Consider the following 17,993-nt stretch of genomic DNA (forward strand, 5'->3'; position numbering starts at 1 on the left):
GAAGTGTTGTTTTCACTGTTTCAAAAAAATAACTTGAAGGTTTCTCTAAGGACGTTGGTGGCGCACTAATATTCTAAAAATATTCTACATTTGAGGGCAAAGGTCATGATGATGTAAGCGTGTACGGCGCTCGCGCAAGCAAACCGCAAATATTGTACAGGACGTCGGTTTCCGGCGTCGGTTCGGATGTGCAGGGCGTGAAACGCAGGTAGGTTATTTTGTAAATGTTGTTGTTAAAAGAACGCGGCGCCGTATGCTAGGAAGTATCTAGGTTCTTCGCCTCGCCACTCGTCCTCTTTTATTTTAAATATAACCGTGATGTGCACGTTCGCGTCTATACTCGTAACCACACTCTCGATGATGGCTTCCTTTTGCATCATCATCATGGACACTGCACACGGGCAGCCAAGGTTGTACTTGCACTCATGGAGGTTGCACATGATGCACTTTAGGCCAGTGCATATTTTTCCAAATGATGACTTATTGATAATACGACAGTGTACAAAATGTGCGAGCTCCTTGAACCATTCCGAGCCTGTTGCCAGAGTTGCGAATGTAGCACCGAGCTTCAGCGCACACCCTCAGAGTCAAAACATCCACTACGTAACACGCTAAGTGTGCTATGGTCCGTAACGGTAGTGCTACTAAAAACAGCCCCCGTTATCCAATTATTGCGGATATCTGAATATTTGCAAATAGTGAATTTGGACTGTAATTTGTTGTGACAAAATTAGGCTGCGATTTAGTCATGTACATACTTCAAACAGTCTAGGTTCTCAATGTTATTACTTCAGTTCAATAGGGATTTGATATCATTGCGATATATGAAAGGAAGAACAATTTTATGTTTCTGATGTTAACATGTCTTCAGGAAATAGAGTGGGTCAGTTGGGAACTTTCTTTATTTCTTACTTTAATAGGGTACAACCCGTAAAAGCAAAATTTGGCAAAATACGGTGTATGATTTTTAAAAATGGAGGGAACAGACTTTAGCGTCAGATGGTTTTAAGTAGAGTGGGTTGGCTAACTGAAACATTTTTTGTTTTCATTTGTTCCAATAACATCACAATAATGACATATCTAACCTTATTTAGAGGAGAGAAACTATCAAATGAAACACTTTTGTTGTTTTTTTGCTCAGTGTCTTGTAGCAAGGAGAATATCTTCCTTAAATATGTGTCCTAATTTAACAATAACCATTCATGTCATGTTAGTCACTTTGACAACTTTTGTAACTGTAATTTATAATAAAAAACTGAGGTTTGAGTTGTGGCTTTAAATGAAGTCCACAAAGGCAGATAACCACATGGATACTTTGATTTCAATGTATTGATTTTTATCAAGTTCTGATTTGGAACCTTGACTCTTTAATCAATCACTGCTTTTACAGCTCACAAAACACAAAGCCATAAATGCTATTGAAGCCACACTTAAGTCAATCTTTATGCTTGGCTGTGTGAAAAAAAAGACTAAATCCTGGACAACCTCAGACTTGGGGGTAAAATGAGATATTATATTTTGAATCAATGATACAATCACAAATTTGGGCATTTATCAATGCAAGAATACCTAGAACCTGGCCATTGTCGGAATTAGTAACTGAACAAATGCTAGTTTTCCAAGTTTCGGGTACATTCAGATTCTGTACCTAAATTTCAGGGTACAATGGAACAGAATATATTAATCCGTTATCCATATGTTACACAAAGTGGGTATTTATGCTGGAACAGCTGTTATACTACTTACTGCATTGAAAGTTCATTCATTGCAAACAATTTTACATTTTTTGACACACATTTATGATATTTTACAGACAAGTGTGCTTCTCATGCTTCGTAAGCCTGGTTGGAATTTTAATCACTATTTTAAATTAATAAACAAATTAATTAATGAACAAATAGATAGACATTAATTATCAATGAAAAATTACTTTCAGAAACCAGATCATTAATTCTAAAATGTTACATATTTCTGTGAAAATGATATGAAATAAACATATTTTCAAAACAGGATGTCAGGAATTTGAATAATACGACATTTTGATGAAAAGTAAACAGGAAATTTGAAGAAGTCTCCGTCGATCCATGAGACACACTCACAAATGTTTGACAAATGGGAATCTTAGGATGGAATCATGTACATCAGTTTTGGACAATAATAACATATTACTGGTCTCCTAATGTAATCGGGTGGATAGCCGAAGTTCAATGCCAGTAAAAGGGGCCGTCAGTCTGCCTTAACATTTTCTACTCAGATAATATCTGCATGTGAGAAGAGAAGTTTTGCATGTGACTTGCATGGTATAATTGTCCCGCATGAGATATCTTGACCTTTAACACATACAGGCATGTAATCACGAGATGAAGTGATGTGTGAGTGTACATACATCATGTAGTAGTTTGACCCCATACTACAGGTTGGTTATTTTTAGGTACCAGTATAGAAAGGAGCATGTGTATTGCATGCCTCCTAGGCATGTGTATGCCATGCCATGCCATGCCAGCATTCCAAGACAATGAACAGTTCATCTGTTGAAGGGACAGAAAGGATTGTTGTTCATACATGCCATTATTATTTTTTCCCCCTATAAACCAGAATTGTAATGTTTGCTAAATGGCTGAAACTTGCTTAGTCATCACATAGACTCTCGAGGGTCTATGGTCATCAGCAGTAAGCTGAGTCTTCTTTAACAATGATTTCAGTTGTAAAACACAAGACTTAGTGGTGACATGACACAAAGTTTGGTGTACACAAAAAAAAAACACTGTATCACCAACAAATTTTCATTAATCAGCAGAATGATATGGCCATGCCAACTACAGAAATAAAAAAAATAAGTTTCAGAAAGATAATTACATCATCCTGTGAGTGGACCACTGAAAATTCAGTACCTTAAAAATCATAATTGTGTTGTATTTTGAATCCAACTGTATGAAGATAAGCTTACCTGGCTCATTCAGACTGGGAATTGTGATTGATATCAACAGTTATGATTGACAATAACTAAGATGAATATTAATGAAAAATATAATTTATACAGCAAATATGATGGTCATAATTATTTTTATGGCAGTTATATTATAAAGACAAAAATGGCATGCCAATGCTAGCAAAACATACTATCATCAATGACTAATGCATCTCTGTTGGCGTTATTGCAGGTACAAACGTAAAAAGGTCTTTCAAACTACGGTGTGTCTGGCAATGAAGTAAATGAATGACGTGATGGTTGTGTTACTGCACAACAATGGCAGCAAGGGAAGTGAAACCAAAGGAGAAAAGCAACTCCGTAGGCAATACCAACGCCATTGCACAGGAATTGAACCAACTCAGACTTGACAATGTACTTACAGATGTGTACCTCTGCAGTAGGGGTGTGGAATTTCCCTGTCACAGGGTTGTACTCGCCGCAGCAAGCCCTTTCCTCCGAGGTGTTCTGAAGAAGTCGACCGGTGCTTCGGAGCAGAGCAACAGGATCCCTTTTGACAAGCTACAACCAACACTGCTGGAGCATGTCATTGAATTCATTTACAGTGGGAGAACAACCATCCATTATGGGGAGGTGAATAAATTGTTGGAAGTGGCTAAAGTATTTGAAATGTCCGATCTCACAACAGCATGTCTGTCAACTTTGACCTCATCATCCAGTGATGACGAAGAACAGCAAGATGGTGAAAATGTGAAAGAAACTCGAACTTGTGTCAGCACAGGCCCATTCTGTGTACATCACCCAACTCATGTGATTAATCTTATAAAAGGCTTCAACAAACTGAAAAAGAGAGAGGAGTTCACCGACGTTTGTTTCTTGGTCGGAGCTCAACAGATTCCCTGCCACAGAATTGTTCTTCTGCCACACAGCAACTACTTCAAGGCTATGTTCACCACCGACATGAAAGAAAGCAAACTTCATCAAATTGAAATATACAATATCAGCCCTGAAACACTGAGACAGATTATCGAGTATGCATACTCAAGCAAGATTGACATCAACAATGACAATGTAGGCACTCTTCTTGAAGCTTCAAGTTTATTCCAGATCTTGCCAGTCCAGAATGCCTGTGTCACATACATGCAGGACCAGATGGACGCATCAAATTGTTTGGGAATTCAAGCCATAACTGATGTATTTTCATGCAAACCGCTGTGCAATAAAGCACTGGATTATGCCATAGAGAACTTTGACGATGTATGCCTCTATGAAGAATTCCTGTCGCTGTCAAAGGAGAGACTCGCTGACCTCATTCAGAAAGATCTGTGCGTGACTCGTGAAGAAGCTGTGTACGAGGCAGTCATCAGGTGGGTTGAGTTTGATCCTGACTCCAGAAAACACTCTTTTGAACGACTCTTCAAGCTAATCAGGTTGCAGTATGTGTCGTACACATACCTTCGTGAGAAGATATTGACTGAGGCTTTGGTAATGCACTCTCGAGAGTGCCTTGAATGGGTGGATCGCTTGAAACTAGGGAAGCTATTGCCCGTGCCGAAGCGACCATATAATGAGGTATTGGTCAATATCCATGGTTACAATTACAATGGTAACCACGGTGCTGAAGTTGTGGATAAGATACAGTGCTATGATCCAAAGAAGGACAAGTGGTTCACAATCAAGAATTGTTCACTGGACAGTAAAGACAGGGTGGCTTCCGCTGCAAGGGTTGCTGATGACGTGTTTGTCCTGACGAAAGCTGGCAGGGCTTGGATGTACAGGTCTAAAGTTAAGGAGTGGGTGCCATGCAGGTCTCTGTTCAGACCCCGGAGAAATCACCAGCTGGTGTCAATCGGTCTTATGGTGTACAAGCTTGGTGGTCAGGACGGTCACAACTGGTCCAGGACAGTTGATCGATACTGCTCGGCGACAGATGATTGGGTACAAGTTGCTCCGATGCTTGGTACAAGATGCATAGCTGCCACTGTATGCGAGGGCAAGATCTATGCAGTTACTGGTAGTAATAACGGATTTGAGTGTTATGATCCAGAGAAAAATGCGTGGACTTTAATTACAACTCTGCCAGAGCCTGAGAGCGCACAAGCTGTGGTTCTCAACCGGCAAATCTACATTCTGATGCATGGCTGCAACTTCCTCTGCTACAGTCTTCAAGAAAGCCAATGGAAGTACGTCGGTAAATTGGCGTCTCGCAAATCCAGGAGGTTTGCATGTAGGCTCGCTGTGTGCAACGGCAAGATCTACGCCATCGGTGGGTGTGACAAGAAATACCAGAACATCAACACAGTGGATTGGTACAACGTCGACACTGGGAAATGGGAAATGGTCAGTAATATGCCACATGCTGCCTGGGCACATTGCTGTGTAACAATGCACAAATATGCAATGATGTGATGTGTGACTCTGATGATTAAGAAGAACTCCCATCCAGAAACCTTAACATTCATCTATAGAGTTATTGAACAGTCAAAGCCCATTGATAGGACTAAAGTTTTGACCTAACAAACTAGAACATATTTTTCAAAACATGGAGATGTTAACAATTGATTGTATTGTGGCAATGTCCTAACAACAAATTTACGACCAAATCACCATAACATGGATTTTCAAGAAATTAGTATTACTGGCAGTGTGATTCAATATGGCTTAACCCTTTCAACCCCAGTTCCCTGTATACAGGTCCAACTTTACCATAGAAAACAATGGATTTGGGACAAACCATGGTGATGAAAGGGATAAACTGTTGAAATTTGATAAACTGATATTCAATCAAGATGCAGCTCTTTATTCCATCTATCATTCAAAGAAAATGTTGAAAATTTCAAAATAACCTGAACTTGTCTGTGTGCAGAACAGTATGTCAGTCCTGTATTAGTACTGCCTCATAAATACAGATTTCTCAGGGCGCATTATAGTAATTGCAGTATGCTGCTAGTCATTCCGGTATATTCCTGCTTTGAAATTCTGTCATGAAAAAATTATGGTAATTTCAAATGTTTTGAGTTTTGCACGCATCAAAGTTAAAATGACAATATTGAACAGCTGTTTGAACTCATCTGACTTGCCTAAATGTCTTATTTTCACTCACAGTTGCTATTGCATTGGAATAGCAGACAAAGATATTTACTTTACATGTATGAGTTGAAGAGGAGATATCAAATTTTCATTATTTTCAATGGTTATATGCATGGTGCGAACATATCGTGGTTCTGGTAATCCAGCAAAATGTTTGAAAACCCATTAATGTTGAATTTAAACTGAAATGCTGATTGTGCAATAAAACTAATTTTATGGTTATATCCTAATATTGTGTCTCTTATTGATTTTCCCACTAGTTGTAAACTTTCAATCTAGTCATTACTCTAGTATGTGAAAACTCTCCTACCATTGTTTTGGGTCTTATTGTCTTTGAGTGGGTCTTTTTATGCACTCTTGAAAGATTACTGTACATACTGTGTAGACACAGTGGCAAATACCAGTAAGCTCTGTGACCCAAGGATGTATGAAGATGCAACATTCAGTACTTTGAATCATTGACGGTTGCTGTACAATTCTAAGTAGTGAATTTTTTACTAGGTAAAATTTCTCAACTGTCTATGGTAAAACACGCGAAAAAGCCCTCAGAAGATTACTTTTTAGTCTCTCCATATTTCATCAGTGAAAATTAACATTACAATGGTGACTCCTGCGTTTGCAGCACATAAATTTTGTTATTGAGAAGTACAGTACAGTATTCTCACTGTCACATTGTCCATTTTATTTGTGACATTGCTGCATGTCTACCTATGCTGGTGGTTTGAATATGTTGTAGAGTTTTTATTATTTTGTAACTTTCACTTTTGCAAGTGGAAAGTGAATGCAGATTCTCTATGGTCACAGAATATGTGTTTATCTTTGGTGTCTGTAATATCAGCAATAAATGTTATTGAAGTTCATTGGCAAAGCGTCAATCCAAGTTTTGATTTTGATTCAAGATTTTTGTGCTATGTGAAGTAAAAGGTACATTAGTTCACAAGTTTTTTGCCATGTTTATTTTCAATGCATGCCGTACTGCCTGACATGATCACCTATCTATCACATATTGCCACCACATTAAAAACAGTTTTCAACACTCTGTTCATACTACTCCCACACTGTAAAAGACTCCAACAAGTAGTGCAGGAGTGTAAATGTTGTACTGAATATGTCTTCAAATGAGAAGATGGACGTGCTGAAAGTGAGGTCATTTTCTGTGTAAAACAATCGCTCCATATCCTAATCCTAAAATGAGGGTGACAGAAAGATGTCAAGATTCCACCATTTTCTTGAATTTTTATGAAACAGTCTTCTAAAACTCTCAAAAGTCAATATCTGCGCTGGACACCAAAAGATTCAATGCATTTCAACATACACGTCAAGGACAAAATCATCCAAAATTGGCGCCAACATCCAGGTTTTATTGTTTCAATATCGATGACGACAACATATGAGTACACACATAGCTATCTTATTTAATTGAAAAGAATCACTCTTGTATTTGAAAGAGCAATGAAATTCTTGCCCACGATTTATATTTTGTGACCAACCTTATACTTGTATCTACTCTGACCTTTGACCCTCTGGAGATGTGATTGAACCAAGACAATTAAATTTTTAAGATAATATGATAATATACACACATTGACCGGCCATGAGGGTAACATCATACCAGTATATTGGTTGCCAGAGGGCCTGAGAGTTGCCCCAAAACAAGTCTGAAGGGAAAGAGACTGTTTTTGGGCGACTCTCATCTCAGGCCAGGGGTAAAACAAATGTTAAACATGTGCTTTTACTGAATATGGCCAGTCAGTGTGTTTTGTAACAGACCTCATCCAATTTTCTTGCGCAGTGAAAACTTGAGAAGTTCCTTTGCTATCAAGCCTTAGTCACAGGCAACACCAACTTCATGTGCACATGTACAAACAGCTTTTCATAATGAAAATTAAAATAAAGTGGATCTGAGGCAATGCAGCTTGAAAGGTTGTTTTTAATCGTTTATTTTGACTTGACTACATTGGGATCAAATGAACAAACACACAGGGTTCCTCCACCAGACAGGCAGCCATGGTTTGTCATTCTCAATTGCACACCAGAAAGGCATTATTTTTAAAACAAATTCCAAGGAAGACAGAATTTTATGTTCATATTCATACCAGAGAATTTTATTTCTTTTCATTAAATCATCAAACCAGTGAATGAATAAACCAAAACGATAGCAATGTCTAAGGAAAATAATTTACAATAATTTATTATGTGAATATACATTTGTTGGTGCTCTCTTTTTTCATATATAAAAATTTCAAATTTTGTGCTGGGAGCGGGCTACCCAACCCTTCCTTCGTGCCAGACAGTGAAATAATCTGAAGGCAGGGAGGTAGGATTTGACCAATGCTCTGACCAGCAATAGGGTGTTTACTCACCCTTTCAATGTCCAAAACAAAGAGAGCTGAAATTCCATGATCATGAACATTTCACAAAAACAAATCTCCAATAAGTGCTCATAGCACATCATACATTCAAATATTTATACAGGTAATAATTGGGGTCAGAGGTTACCAGCACTTGATCCACCGTTGGGGTAAGGTCCTTACCACCTTACCCACAAACTTCTCCTGTCGAGAAAATATCTATCATTGTTGATGATTTTGACACTGTGCTTTCCCCATTTATGGGGTCAGAGGTTACCAGCACTTGACCCACCGTTCAGTGGGGTAGATCTTTACCACCTAACCTATTAATTTCTCAAATCACCATTTATCATCTGGAGAGCCATCAGATTCCAACGACATCATGCTTTACTGTTTATGTAAAAATAAAAACACATATTTATGGGGTCAGAGGTTACCAGCACTTGACCCACCGTTGGGGTAGGTCTTTACCACCAAACCCATTAACTTCTCAAATCACCACTTATCATCCGGATAGCCATCAGATTCCAATGACATCATGCTTTACTGTTTATGTAAAAATAAAAACACATATTTATGGAGTCAGAGGTTACCAGCACTTGACCCACCGTTGGGGAAGGTCTTTACCACCTAACCCATTAAAACAAAATGAATAACAGCTGTTGTCATGGTTAATCCTTCTCTTAATTCCTAAATGAACCAAATCTCCATTATATCTTCTTTCCATGACACAAAATTGACAATCCAGTGATCCAATTTCCATCTGGCAGTCGTCGAGTTGACAATATCAAGCAGCCCACAATATCAATAGTATACCGGTCATTTCACGTGTACCAAATTCTTCAGTACCTTTTCCATTGGGATTGTCTTCCACTGAGATAGTCTTGCCATTCTGATACTCTTCCTCAGGAAATCCATTCAAATCTATTGACTCTCTGAACACATTTCTAAGCTGAATATATTATAATGTATGACGTTGATGTACAGTCACATCCGAGCTAGTACCTTCATTGCCTCTGTGGTTGGTCCACCTACAATTTCTTCACCTCATCACACTGATGCAGATCATCAAATGTCTTCTAGTGATAACATTTTGACAAGTCATGATACAGAGAAATTGGCAGCATTTCACAATACAGGGCCCTTGAGTATCAATACTAATTTGTGGTAAAGATTGAAAGGTAACTTGGAGGGGGGTAACTACGTTTTTTTTCCTACTTTGGAGCATAAGAACAAAGTGAAAATGAAATGATTCGTGATGAGAGGTTTGAAAAACATTTTTGTGAAACCAATGGCATTGCTATCTTGGTGATAGTCAATACATTTTTATATATTTTACAAACATAAAAGTTGAAGAAAAATCACCATTTTAGTCCTATTGTGATGGAAATTTGTATATCCAGTATAAGTAAAATGTAATATACCCACCTCAAACCAAACAAGTTAAAGTAGGTACATTTGCAAAGAACTGTAAATTTGTTTGTTAATACTGTTAGATATGCAAGTCAAAAAATGTGTGTAAACTTGTAGATGTTAACTTTAGCATATGCAAAACCAACAACTTTATAATTTTTTAAGGTAGTATGTGCCTCAAAAATGAAGACTTAAACTTTTGTTCAAACTCTCCTCAAGGAATCTTTCAACTATCCTCTGGGGGTCACCGTGCAAAGTTTGTTACTAGAGAAATAAATTACCCAAGATTTACCGATATCCAAAATTCAAAATGGCCACGACCCCCTTGTTAACTCTATGAAGAAAAGTAAAAATTTTGATTTTCGAAAAACTAAGATGGTGAAAACTTTTTTTTACTCCAAGAGCTTTAAACCGAACCCCAACAAGTGGTAGACCAGAAATAGAATTGTAAAAGTTTGAGTCTGAATATCTGTCCCGAGGCACATTCCACCTTAATCTCACAAAGTGATGATAAAAAGTTAGTTGCAAGAATAATCTGTTTCTTGTTGTGAATATTGCGTGCATTAACTTGATTCATGAATCTATCAAAAACTACATTAACAATGGCTGTGGGATATACTGACATGGGAGGATGTGATTGGAACTTCAAAAGTTAAAGGAATTAATTGAAATCCATAACCCCTGGAAATTTTTTTTCTAATTGATATTGAAATTGTACTCATGCCAGGAGTTTCATTAAATACTTGAGATGGCTCAAACCTTTGAAAAAGTGCATAACAGATTCTAGAATCAGGTTGAGTTTGCTGTTTTTGAAGTGCACCGTATATGAAGTGATCTTTACAGTATACCATTGGTACACAGGATAAACACCACATCATTCACAGTGCACAGTGAATGCATATAAAAGTTATGTGCATTTGGCTTTTCAGACAAAGATGTGAGACAAATGTACTTATGAGCAAAACCATATCATGTTTGGCATGTGCATCAGATACCATGCATCAGACAGTAGCCATTGCTTTGGCCCTGGGTTTATAAGCATTCATTCAAACATTTATTCATTAAATTATTTGTGTAATTTTTCTGAAATTTCTTGTGGGCATTATTTTGATTGGGATAATTGTGCACATACCAAACCAGGAGATGGTAGCAGATAAGTTATTAAAGTGAGGATACAGTGAGCAGTTGTGATTCTAGAACATGGATATGTGAACTGAAAACCAAAAGTTAAAAGTGTCCTCTGCAAACCAATTCCCAATTGTTGAATACTGTGAACTTCTGACATTTGCTTTTGTGAATATTTCTTCATTTCCTTATTTTGCAGCTGCATACGTACAATAAAATTTATCGAGATGAAAATTCCAAATGTCAGTTTTGTGGATATCAATAGTGACAAAATCTGAGCAATATCTTGTATCCTCTCTTTAACAACTCGGAAAATAAATTCATCTTTCAATCTTTACTCACAAACTTTCAAGACTGACTTACAGAAACTTCAACATTTCATCGAAGGTTTCCTGAAACAAATAAAAAACAATAGATTTGCCATTAAAATTTCACAAAACTCATCCTTTCTGCAGTCACTGTGATATTATTTCTGAAACTCCATGACCTGTTTTTCATTCAAAACAAGAGCAATTATTGAAGGCTAAAGTTGTCTTCACTGCATTTAGAACACTCTGAATAAGTTGTTTATATGATGTGAAAGCTACTTATTATCACCATGAATTTATAACATAAAGTTTCACTTATATGAATTAGTAACAAAATTTTTTTTTGACAGTTGAAAATGTTCACCCTTGCTGGCAAAATAGACAAGCTGTATGGAGAACAGATTGAAATTACAGATAAATGAAATGATGGGAAAAATGGAAATAATTTTGACGTTGTAATCAACTAAAGCAAAATAAGTAAATAATTCAATAAAATGCCATAAACTCACCATTTCTGTTTGTCTTGAGGACTGGACCCCCTAGGCCTGTGTTGGTTGACACAGCTGTATGGATGTCTGGATGCAAGTCCAGTGCATGGATTGTTGTATCCCTGGTGGTGGGTTCAGGGGAGTGTAACTTTACTCAGAAACTTCTGTAGGTTTGTTTTGAAAGATGTCTATGCATTTTTTTGTTTTTTGTTTTGTCTGTGCTGCTATGGCAATGACGGCAACAACATTGCAAATTGCGATTTTTGGCTTTCATGCTGGTCACTTTAGGGTCCTTTGCCAGACATGGTTTCAACATGATTGCTTTTGCTATATTCTGTATATGGAAAGTTTTAGTTTGTAATTGTTCAGTCTATTTTAGCGTCTACTTTATAAGAAGGAAAATCAAACTGCAAATATTGTTTTCATCATTTAAAAGTTTGTTCATGTTAATTCTCAGCAAATCTCCCGCTCAGAATATTTTGAAAACTCAATTTGAATCATAGTAAGTTCTTGTCATACAAGTTTTCTTCACTTTCAAATTTGCTTGCTAATAAATATTATATACAATGATTTTAATGATATTTGATGTATATATGGAAAGTTTTAGTCTAACTATGATCTACAAAACATTTTGTTTAAAATGAAAGCATGCCATTATTGTTTGAAACAGAAATCTTGACTGTAAAATCTCACTATCCAAATATTTCAGGTAAATTGAAATTTGATATAAAACTGTAATACTACTTTATGCAAAATGTTATCATAAAGATTTATATATTTGATGAGCAAAGATCAGTGACTAATTAAATTTAAATTATGATAACGGTAAGATTTTGATCAGTTGTTAACTTTAAGGACATATATGCAGAAAACTCCCAACAATTTGATATTTGTATACTAAAAAGGCCCAAAAGTGACCAATCTGTCTGGACTTTTAAATTTGACAAAAGTTTAGAAACTAAGATTGTTCAGAAGGCCTTTCATGCTCGGCTGTTGAAAAAAGTAGAAGAAAAAGAAAATTTTACAACCATATGTTTACTATCGTACAGTGAACACGCACAAGGAAACTGGAATTGAATGCATTGAATGAATTGCTTTCCCTTTACATTGTAAACCCTCGATACAAAACATACGGTATTAAACAGCTTTGCATATAATACCCCTGTGTGTCTGAGGTCCCTGAATGGGATATTGGCTTCATCACCAGTGACAGGGGTGGTATCTTCGGCAAGTTTATGGTAAGCTCATCCCGACGTTTCGCAAGTGAACAGCACGCCAGCGATCTTCCCTATTCAGTATACGTACGATAAGGACACTTATGCTTTCCTAAGCTATTTTAACCAGACTCTGGCTAAACTGGCACGATCGTTCAGCCCGCTGTACGGGTATGCGCATTCCGAACTTTTGTTCAGATCGTTTAACAAACAACGTGCAAGAAACTCCCATTCATAATTATGATGATCATAAAAAGTCAGATTTCATGACCGTAAAGCGTCCACTCGAATGCGTATTGCCGTTTTAAATAATTAAACTTATTGTATTTTGGTATTTGCAGTGAATGGAATTTCGAAACAAAAGCGCGTCCACATATTTTTTTTTCTACGAATCTGACTTTGTTGTGTGTACCGGTACCTGTCTGTTGTGTTGTGCTGTTTATGTTTGCCATACTGCTGAAATCACTGATGTGTTCAAAACGTCAAAACAAAGGCAAGCCGCCAGCGCGTCTTACCGCAAGATATTCCCAGCTGTCACTCAACTTGTCAAGTGAAAACATCGACCCGCCAAACTCAAAAGATCGTGGCGCGAAATAGAAAAGTTCTACCGCCAGAGCAAATCTGTTAAACCACGCCTCCAATTTTGACCTCAATTTCACGATCAACAACTTTCTCAGACGTTGTTCAGACATCGTGGTCCTGTCGACTGGCGCGGCCGGCGGACATTCTGTCGTTCATCTTTGGAAAATTGAAAAAATTGTGAGATGATGAACAGGATTTACCCGAACAGAACATCGACACGCCGCGGGAGAAACAACTAGAAGCATGGCTCGTAATCATGGACTATAGTATAGGACTTTGTGAAATATGCAAGAACTGGAAATCAAAGAACTGGATTTTGTTTGAGTGTTGTGCAGAAAAAATTCACATATTCATCACAGTTAGCAATATTCTCATCGGTGAATTTCTCATAGGCTACTGGCGTCAGTTTTTTAAAAGTCCATTCCCAAACTGACCATCGGCTTCTCACACATCGTGCGACGGCACTGGTTGAGACATCTTCTGCACTATTGCCATATTCGTCATTTTCTTTTGCCTTGTTTTTCTTTGAGAGATATCTAACACTTGGGCAAGATTGCCTTTCCACTCCTATATCTCCGTTTGAGCCATTAGGGTGTCATAGGACGAAGGTAAATTAACCAGCAGAGAATTGGTTCAAGTCGGTGAATTTTCGAAAAATAAAATGATCTGTAAAAGTTCATCGTGTAAAATTTGGCAGCCCAGGTCAGGTTTACGTAGTGATCAAACGCGTTTTTATTTATTCTGTGCAGCTACAGTGAGTGCCGGGTGAAACTTCCCTGTATCGCGTTCACCCCACTCAATGCGTTCATAATCATATCCTACTCACACGTTTCACTTGAAAACAGAACACAAATCATTGCATTCCAAGCGATCACCCAACTCACACGATCACAAATCATGAACTTGAACCAAGTCTAGTAACCAGTAAGCAAATCAAGAGAAAAGCTGTGCACAAACACGCTTCAAACACAGCGTAAGTGTGCGGTGGTCGGCGTTCGGAAGGTGGGCGTGGTTTTATGTTTTTGGTCTGGGCAGTCAAACTTTTCTGTTTCGCGCGTCGATGTTTTGAATGTGGCGGGTTCATGTTTTCGGTTGACATGTCTTTCTGACAGCGTAAAAAGTTGCGGTCAGACGTGCTGGCGGCAGTGTCTTTGTTTTTATGTTTTGAAACACATTAGTGATTTCAGCAGTATCGAGTTTATCACCATGGAACGTATGACTATGATGTAGCTGTGGGTCCACAGCTGTGGTGTTTTCGGACGGGATTTCCACCTTTTAGAGGCTGTTTTGACTTTTCCGATTCTTATCCCCGCCACCGCGGGGTTAAAAATCACCCCGCGGGGTTAAAAATCGGAAAAGTCAAAACCAGCCTCTAAAAGGTGGAAATCCCGTCCGAAAACACCACAGCTGTGGACCAACAGCTAGACTATGATGTAGATTATGGCATGCGGCACATGGTGCTTTACATATGGCGGCCATGAATGTTCTTTTCATATCACAGCCATGATGAGGAATCCGAGGCTCTAGTAACACATATATTGCTTTTCATGTATGTTTGAATGTGCACCTTATATCAGGATATATTTAATAGGTGATTGTGGTGACATCGACCGTTTTATAAAGATATGTTTATTCCGAATGATTGGCCACTGAGTATATTTCTGTCAGTCACGGGCAGCACCATAATGGCATAACCGCAGGCGTCATTACGAGAAAGAACCGTCGTTGCTTATGTGAACATTTCAAAAATGTGAGTTTTGACGCAAAATACAAATAAGAAGCAGTGCCTGCATGATGCAGAATAAGACATATCGTATTCACGCTCTCAAAACAAACCATTTCTCTTACCTTTTCAAACGGTATGGTGGGTTATTTGATGATAAACGTGGAGACTTTCAAATCACGCTGTTGCCGTCACCGCGCCGCACAGAGTCAGTGATCAGAGATGACAACAAAATAAGTTGCTCTTGACGACGAACTTTTTTGGCCAATCAGAAGGAGTGTACCACCCACTGACATACATCTGCCTGGTACAGCCAATAAAACAGCGTTACTCTTACGTAACTGTTATTGTTTCGTTTGTTCGATCACAGAACCTGCAGCACTTGACACGGCCTTGGAGGAATATACACCCAGGCACGGCTCACGGAAATTCGGCTTGATTGTGCTCGCGCACGGTTAATACTACATCTGCGTTTTGATGAGTTAAAAAGTTTCATATAATGGATTAGAAAATAAATACAAAAACAGACCAAAATACCAGAACAAACAATGATGACAATTTTCCTTGACAACAACCTACAGACAGGTCATCTCAGACAACACTCCATGGACATCATGTGCATCAGAAAGGATGCATGATTGAGGTTGTGATACTTCGTCAGATTAGCCCTGCGTACCGTGCTTTGTGTTCCCGGCGTTTGTATAACGCCGGGAACACACAGCACGGTACGCAGGGCTATCTTCAGATCAGATGCCCGACAAGGAATTTTTCTGTGTCTCTGTGTCTCTGTCTGTATCTCTGTCTCTCTGTCTGTGTGTCTCTCTCAATGTAAGCTTATAGGCCTATATGTGCGCCTTTGCGTATTTCTTCATTCTTGCAACGAATTATTGTCGTTAAATTTATTGAATCAGGTGTATCTCAGAAAAGAAGGAGATAAATATGCAGAAAAGTGTAAGAGAAAGTTGAATATACCTTGATTTAATTTCGGTCAGATGGTAGTGTTTTTTGTCCGTTAAAATAAAAGAATGTTGAGAAGTCGCAAAGCTGACATTTGTTTTTTATTCTGTTGCGAGTACATTGCAATGCAGGATTCCTGGCTTCGAGTACTTTCTGAAATCAAACTGCATGATTTCTATGAACCTCTTCCAGAGCAAGAGCTCCTGGCAATCGCGTAAGAAATGGATAGAACAGGTCAAAGTGTGTACTATTTTGCCACGAGACATGTAGTTCTAGTGTTTGAAAGTGCATGTAACACATATCCATTGCTCTGAATTTTTTTTTTTGCAAACAATCGAGGATTAAAAGGAACTCAATACACAGCTTATACTCGACAAAACCCAGCGTGAATCGTGTCTTTGGTGAATATCTTAGTCAATATACATCACGTATGTCTCATATCAGACAAACACAAATTAACATCACTGTGGTCTACTTCTGAGACGTCGGCTGCCAGCATCGACGCTATTTCAGGGGGCGCCGACATTTTAAGGGGTTTAAGTCAGTATTACGATAATGGAAAGTGGTGAAGCATCTGGGAGAGGGGCTCGAGAAAAATAATCTAAAAGAAGACTGCTTCCGTACCATACCAACGGCCGTGTGTTCCCTAATTCTACTTTCAATAAATTTTTTGAGAGAGTGCTTAAGATCACGCAAAGTTTCGATGTTAATCAAAACAATTCAAAACTAACCACAATCATGTTACAATTGAGACTTTTAATATCTAATTATTGCATTTTTTTCAATGACTTCTCTCTGGGAGTTTATTTTTCTGCTGTATCTCAAGAATAAAGTATGTTATTATTTGATCATGAACATAAATCCGGCAACAATTAATCGAAAATCCTCCCCCTCCTCCATATCAAATGATTTACTCTTGACCCCCCCCCCCCCCCGACCGGAACAGCGTCCCTCACAGTCGCTCTTGGACACCGGCAGCGCCACGATAGTGAAATGAACCAAATTTGGAATCGAATCCTGGGATAATGCACTGATTTTCACAAGTAACCAATCACCAATTAGCCATCCGTAGAAGTCGAGAAATTCTTAATGTCACTATCGCTGTCAATGTCACTCTTTATTTTCCAGATGGGTGAGATACGTGACGTCTGAAAACAATATGTGACCATATGGCTAAGTACACGGTTAAATATAATTATTTGTTGGTGATTTGGCAATTCAAAATGTTTTTTTCTGCTATTTATCTTGGGGTTACTCTGGATTCTTCTTTAACATGGAAATATCACATTGAAACAATTATCAAGAAGGTTTGTCAAAAAGTAGGTCTTATATCATATTTACGTCATTATCTTCGAAAATCAATTTTATTGTTATTGTACAATTGTTTTATTCTCCCTCATATAATGTATTGTATTGAAATATGGGGAAATGCTTATAAAACCTATCTAGACAGGATTTTTAGATTACAAAAGAGAGTGGTCAGACTGATAACTTTTTCTAGTAGCATTACACACAGTGCTCCATTGTTTCAGCAACTTGGCATTGTCAATGTTTATAAGCTTTGTAAGTTGCAGACCTGTGTATTTGCTTTTGAGTTAAAAACTGGTCATTATGGGCATTCGGTAGATCGTTATGCTTCATCAATTTCACATACATATGAAACACGGTTAGCTACTGGCGACAATTTTGTTATTCCCAAGGTAATTTTAAAATTTAACTCAAAATAATATATATTATTCTATTGCTTAGCATTGGAACAAAATTCCAATGACGATAAAATCTGTACAATCAAGAAATTTATTTAAAACCTCAC

General features: G+C 37.9%; 1 protein-coding gene across 2 annotated transcripts; it reads left to right on the plus strand.

Moving 5' to 3' along the window:
• Positions 1 to 95: 95 nt before the first annotated feature.
• On the plus strand, positions 96 to 6,249 carry LOC139134924 (kelch-like protein 24). Of its 2 annotated transcripts, XR_011552905.1 has the most exons (3): positions 96 to 208; positions 3,162 to 5,588; positions 5,678 to 6,249. XR_011552905.1 is itself a non-coding variant. In XM_070702022.1 (2 exons), exon 2 carries the CDS (start codon positions 3,248 to 3,250, stop codon positions 5,336 to 5,338), a length of 2,091 nt encoding a protein of 696 aa, XP_070558123.1. In that variant the 5' UTR covers positions 96 to 208; positions 3,162 to 3,247; the 3' UTR covers positions 5,339 to 6,249. The 2 variants fall into 2 exon arrangements, 1 of the variants encoding a protein (XP_070558123.1); XM_070702022.1 differs by having other exon boundaries at positions 3,162 to 6,249.
• The last annotated feature ends 11,744 nt before the right edge of the window (positions 6,250 to 17,993 follow it).

The sequence above is a fragment of the Ptychodera flava genome, chromosome 6 (genome assembly GCF_041260155.1).
Source record: "Ptychodera flava strain L36383 chromosome 6, AS_Pfla_20210202, whole genome shotgun sequence".
Lineage (NCBI taxonomy): Eukaryota > Metazoa > Hemichordata > Enteropneusta > Ptychoderidae > Ptychodera > Ptychodera flava.

What these genes read in the sequence shown, in the direction of transcription:
- LOC139134924 (XM_070702022.1), top strand. Translation starts at nt 3,248, where the DNA reads ATGGCAGCAAGGGAAGTGAAACCAAAGGAGAAAAGCAACTCCGTAGGC.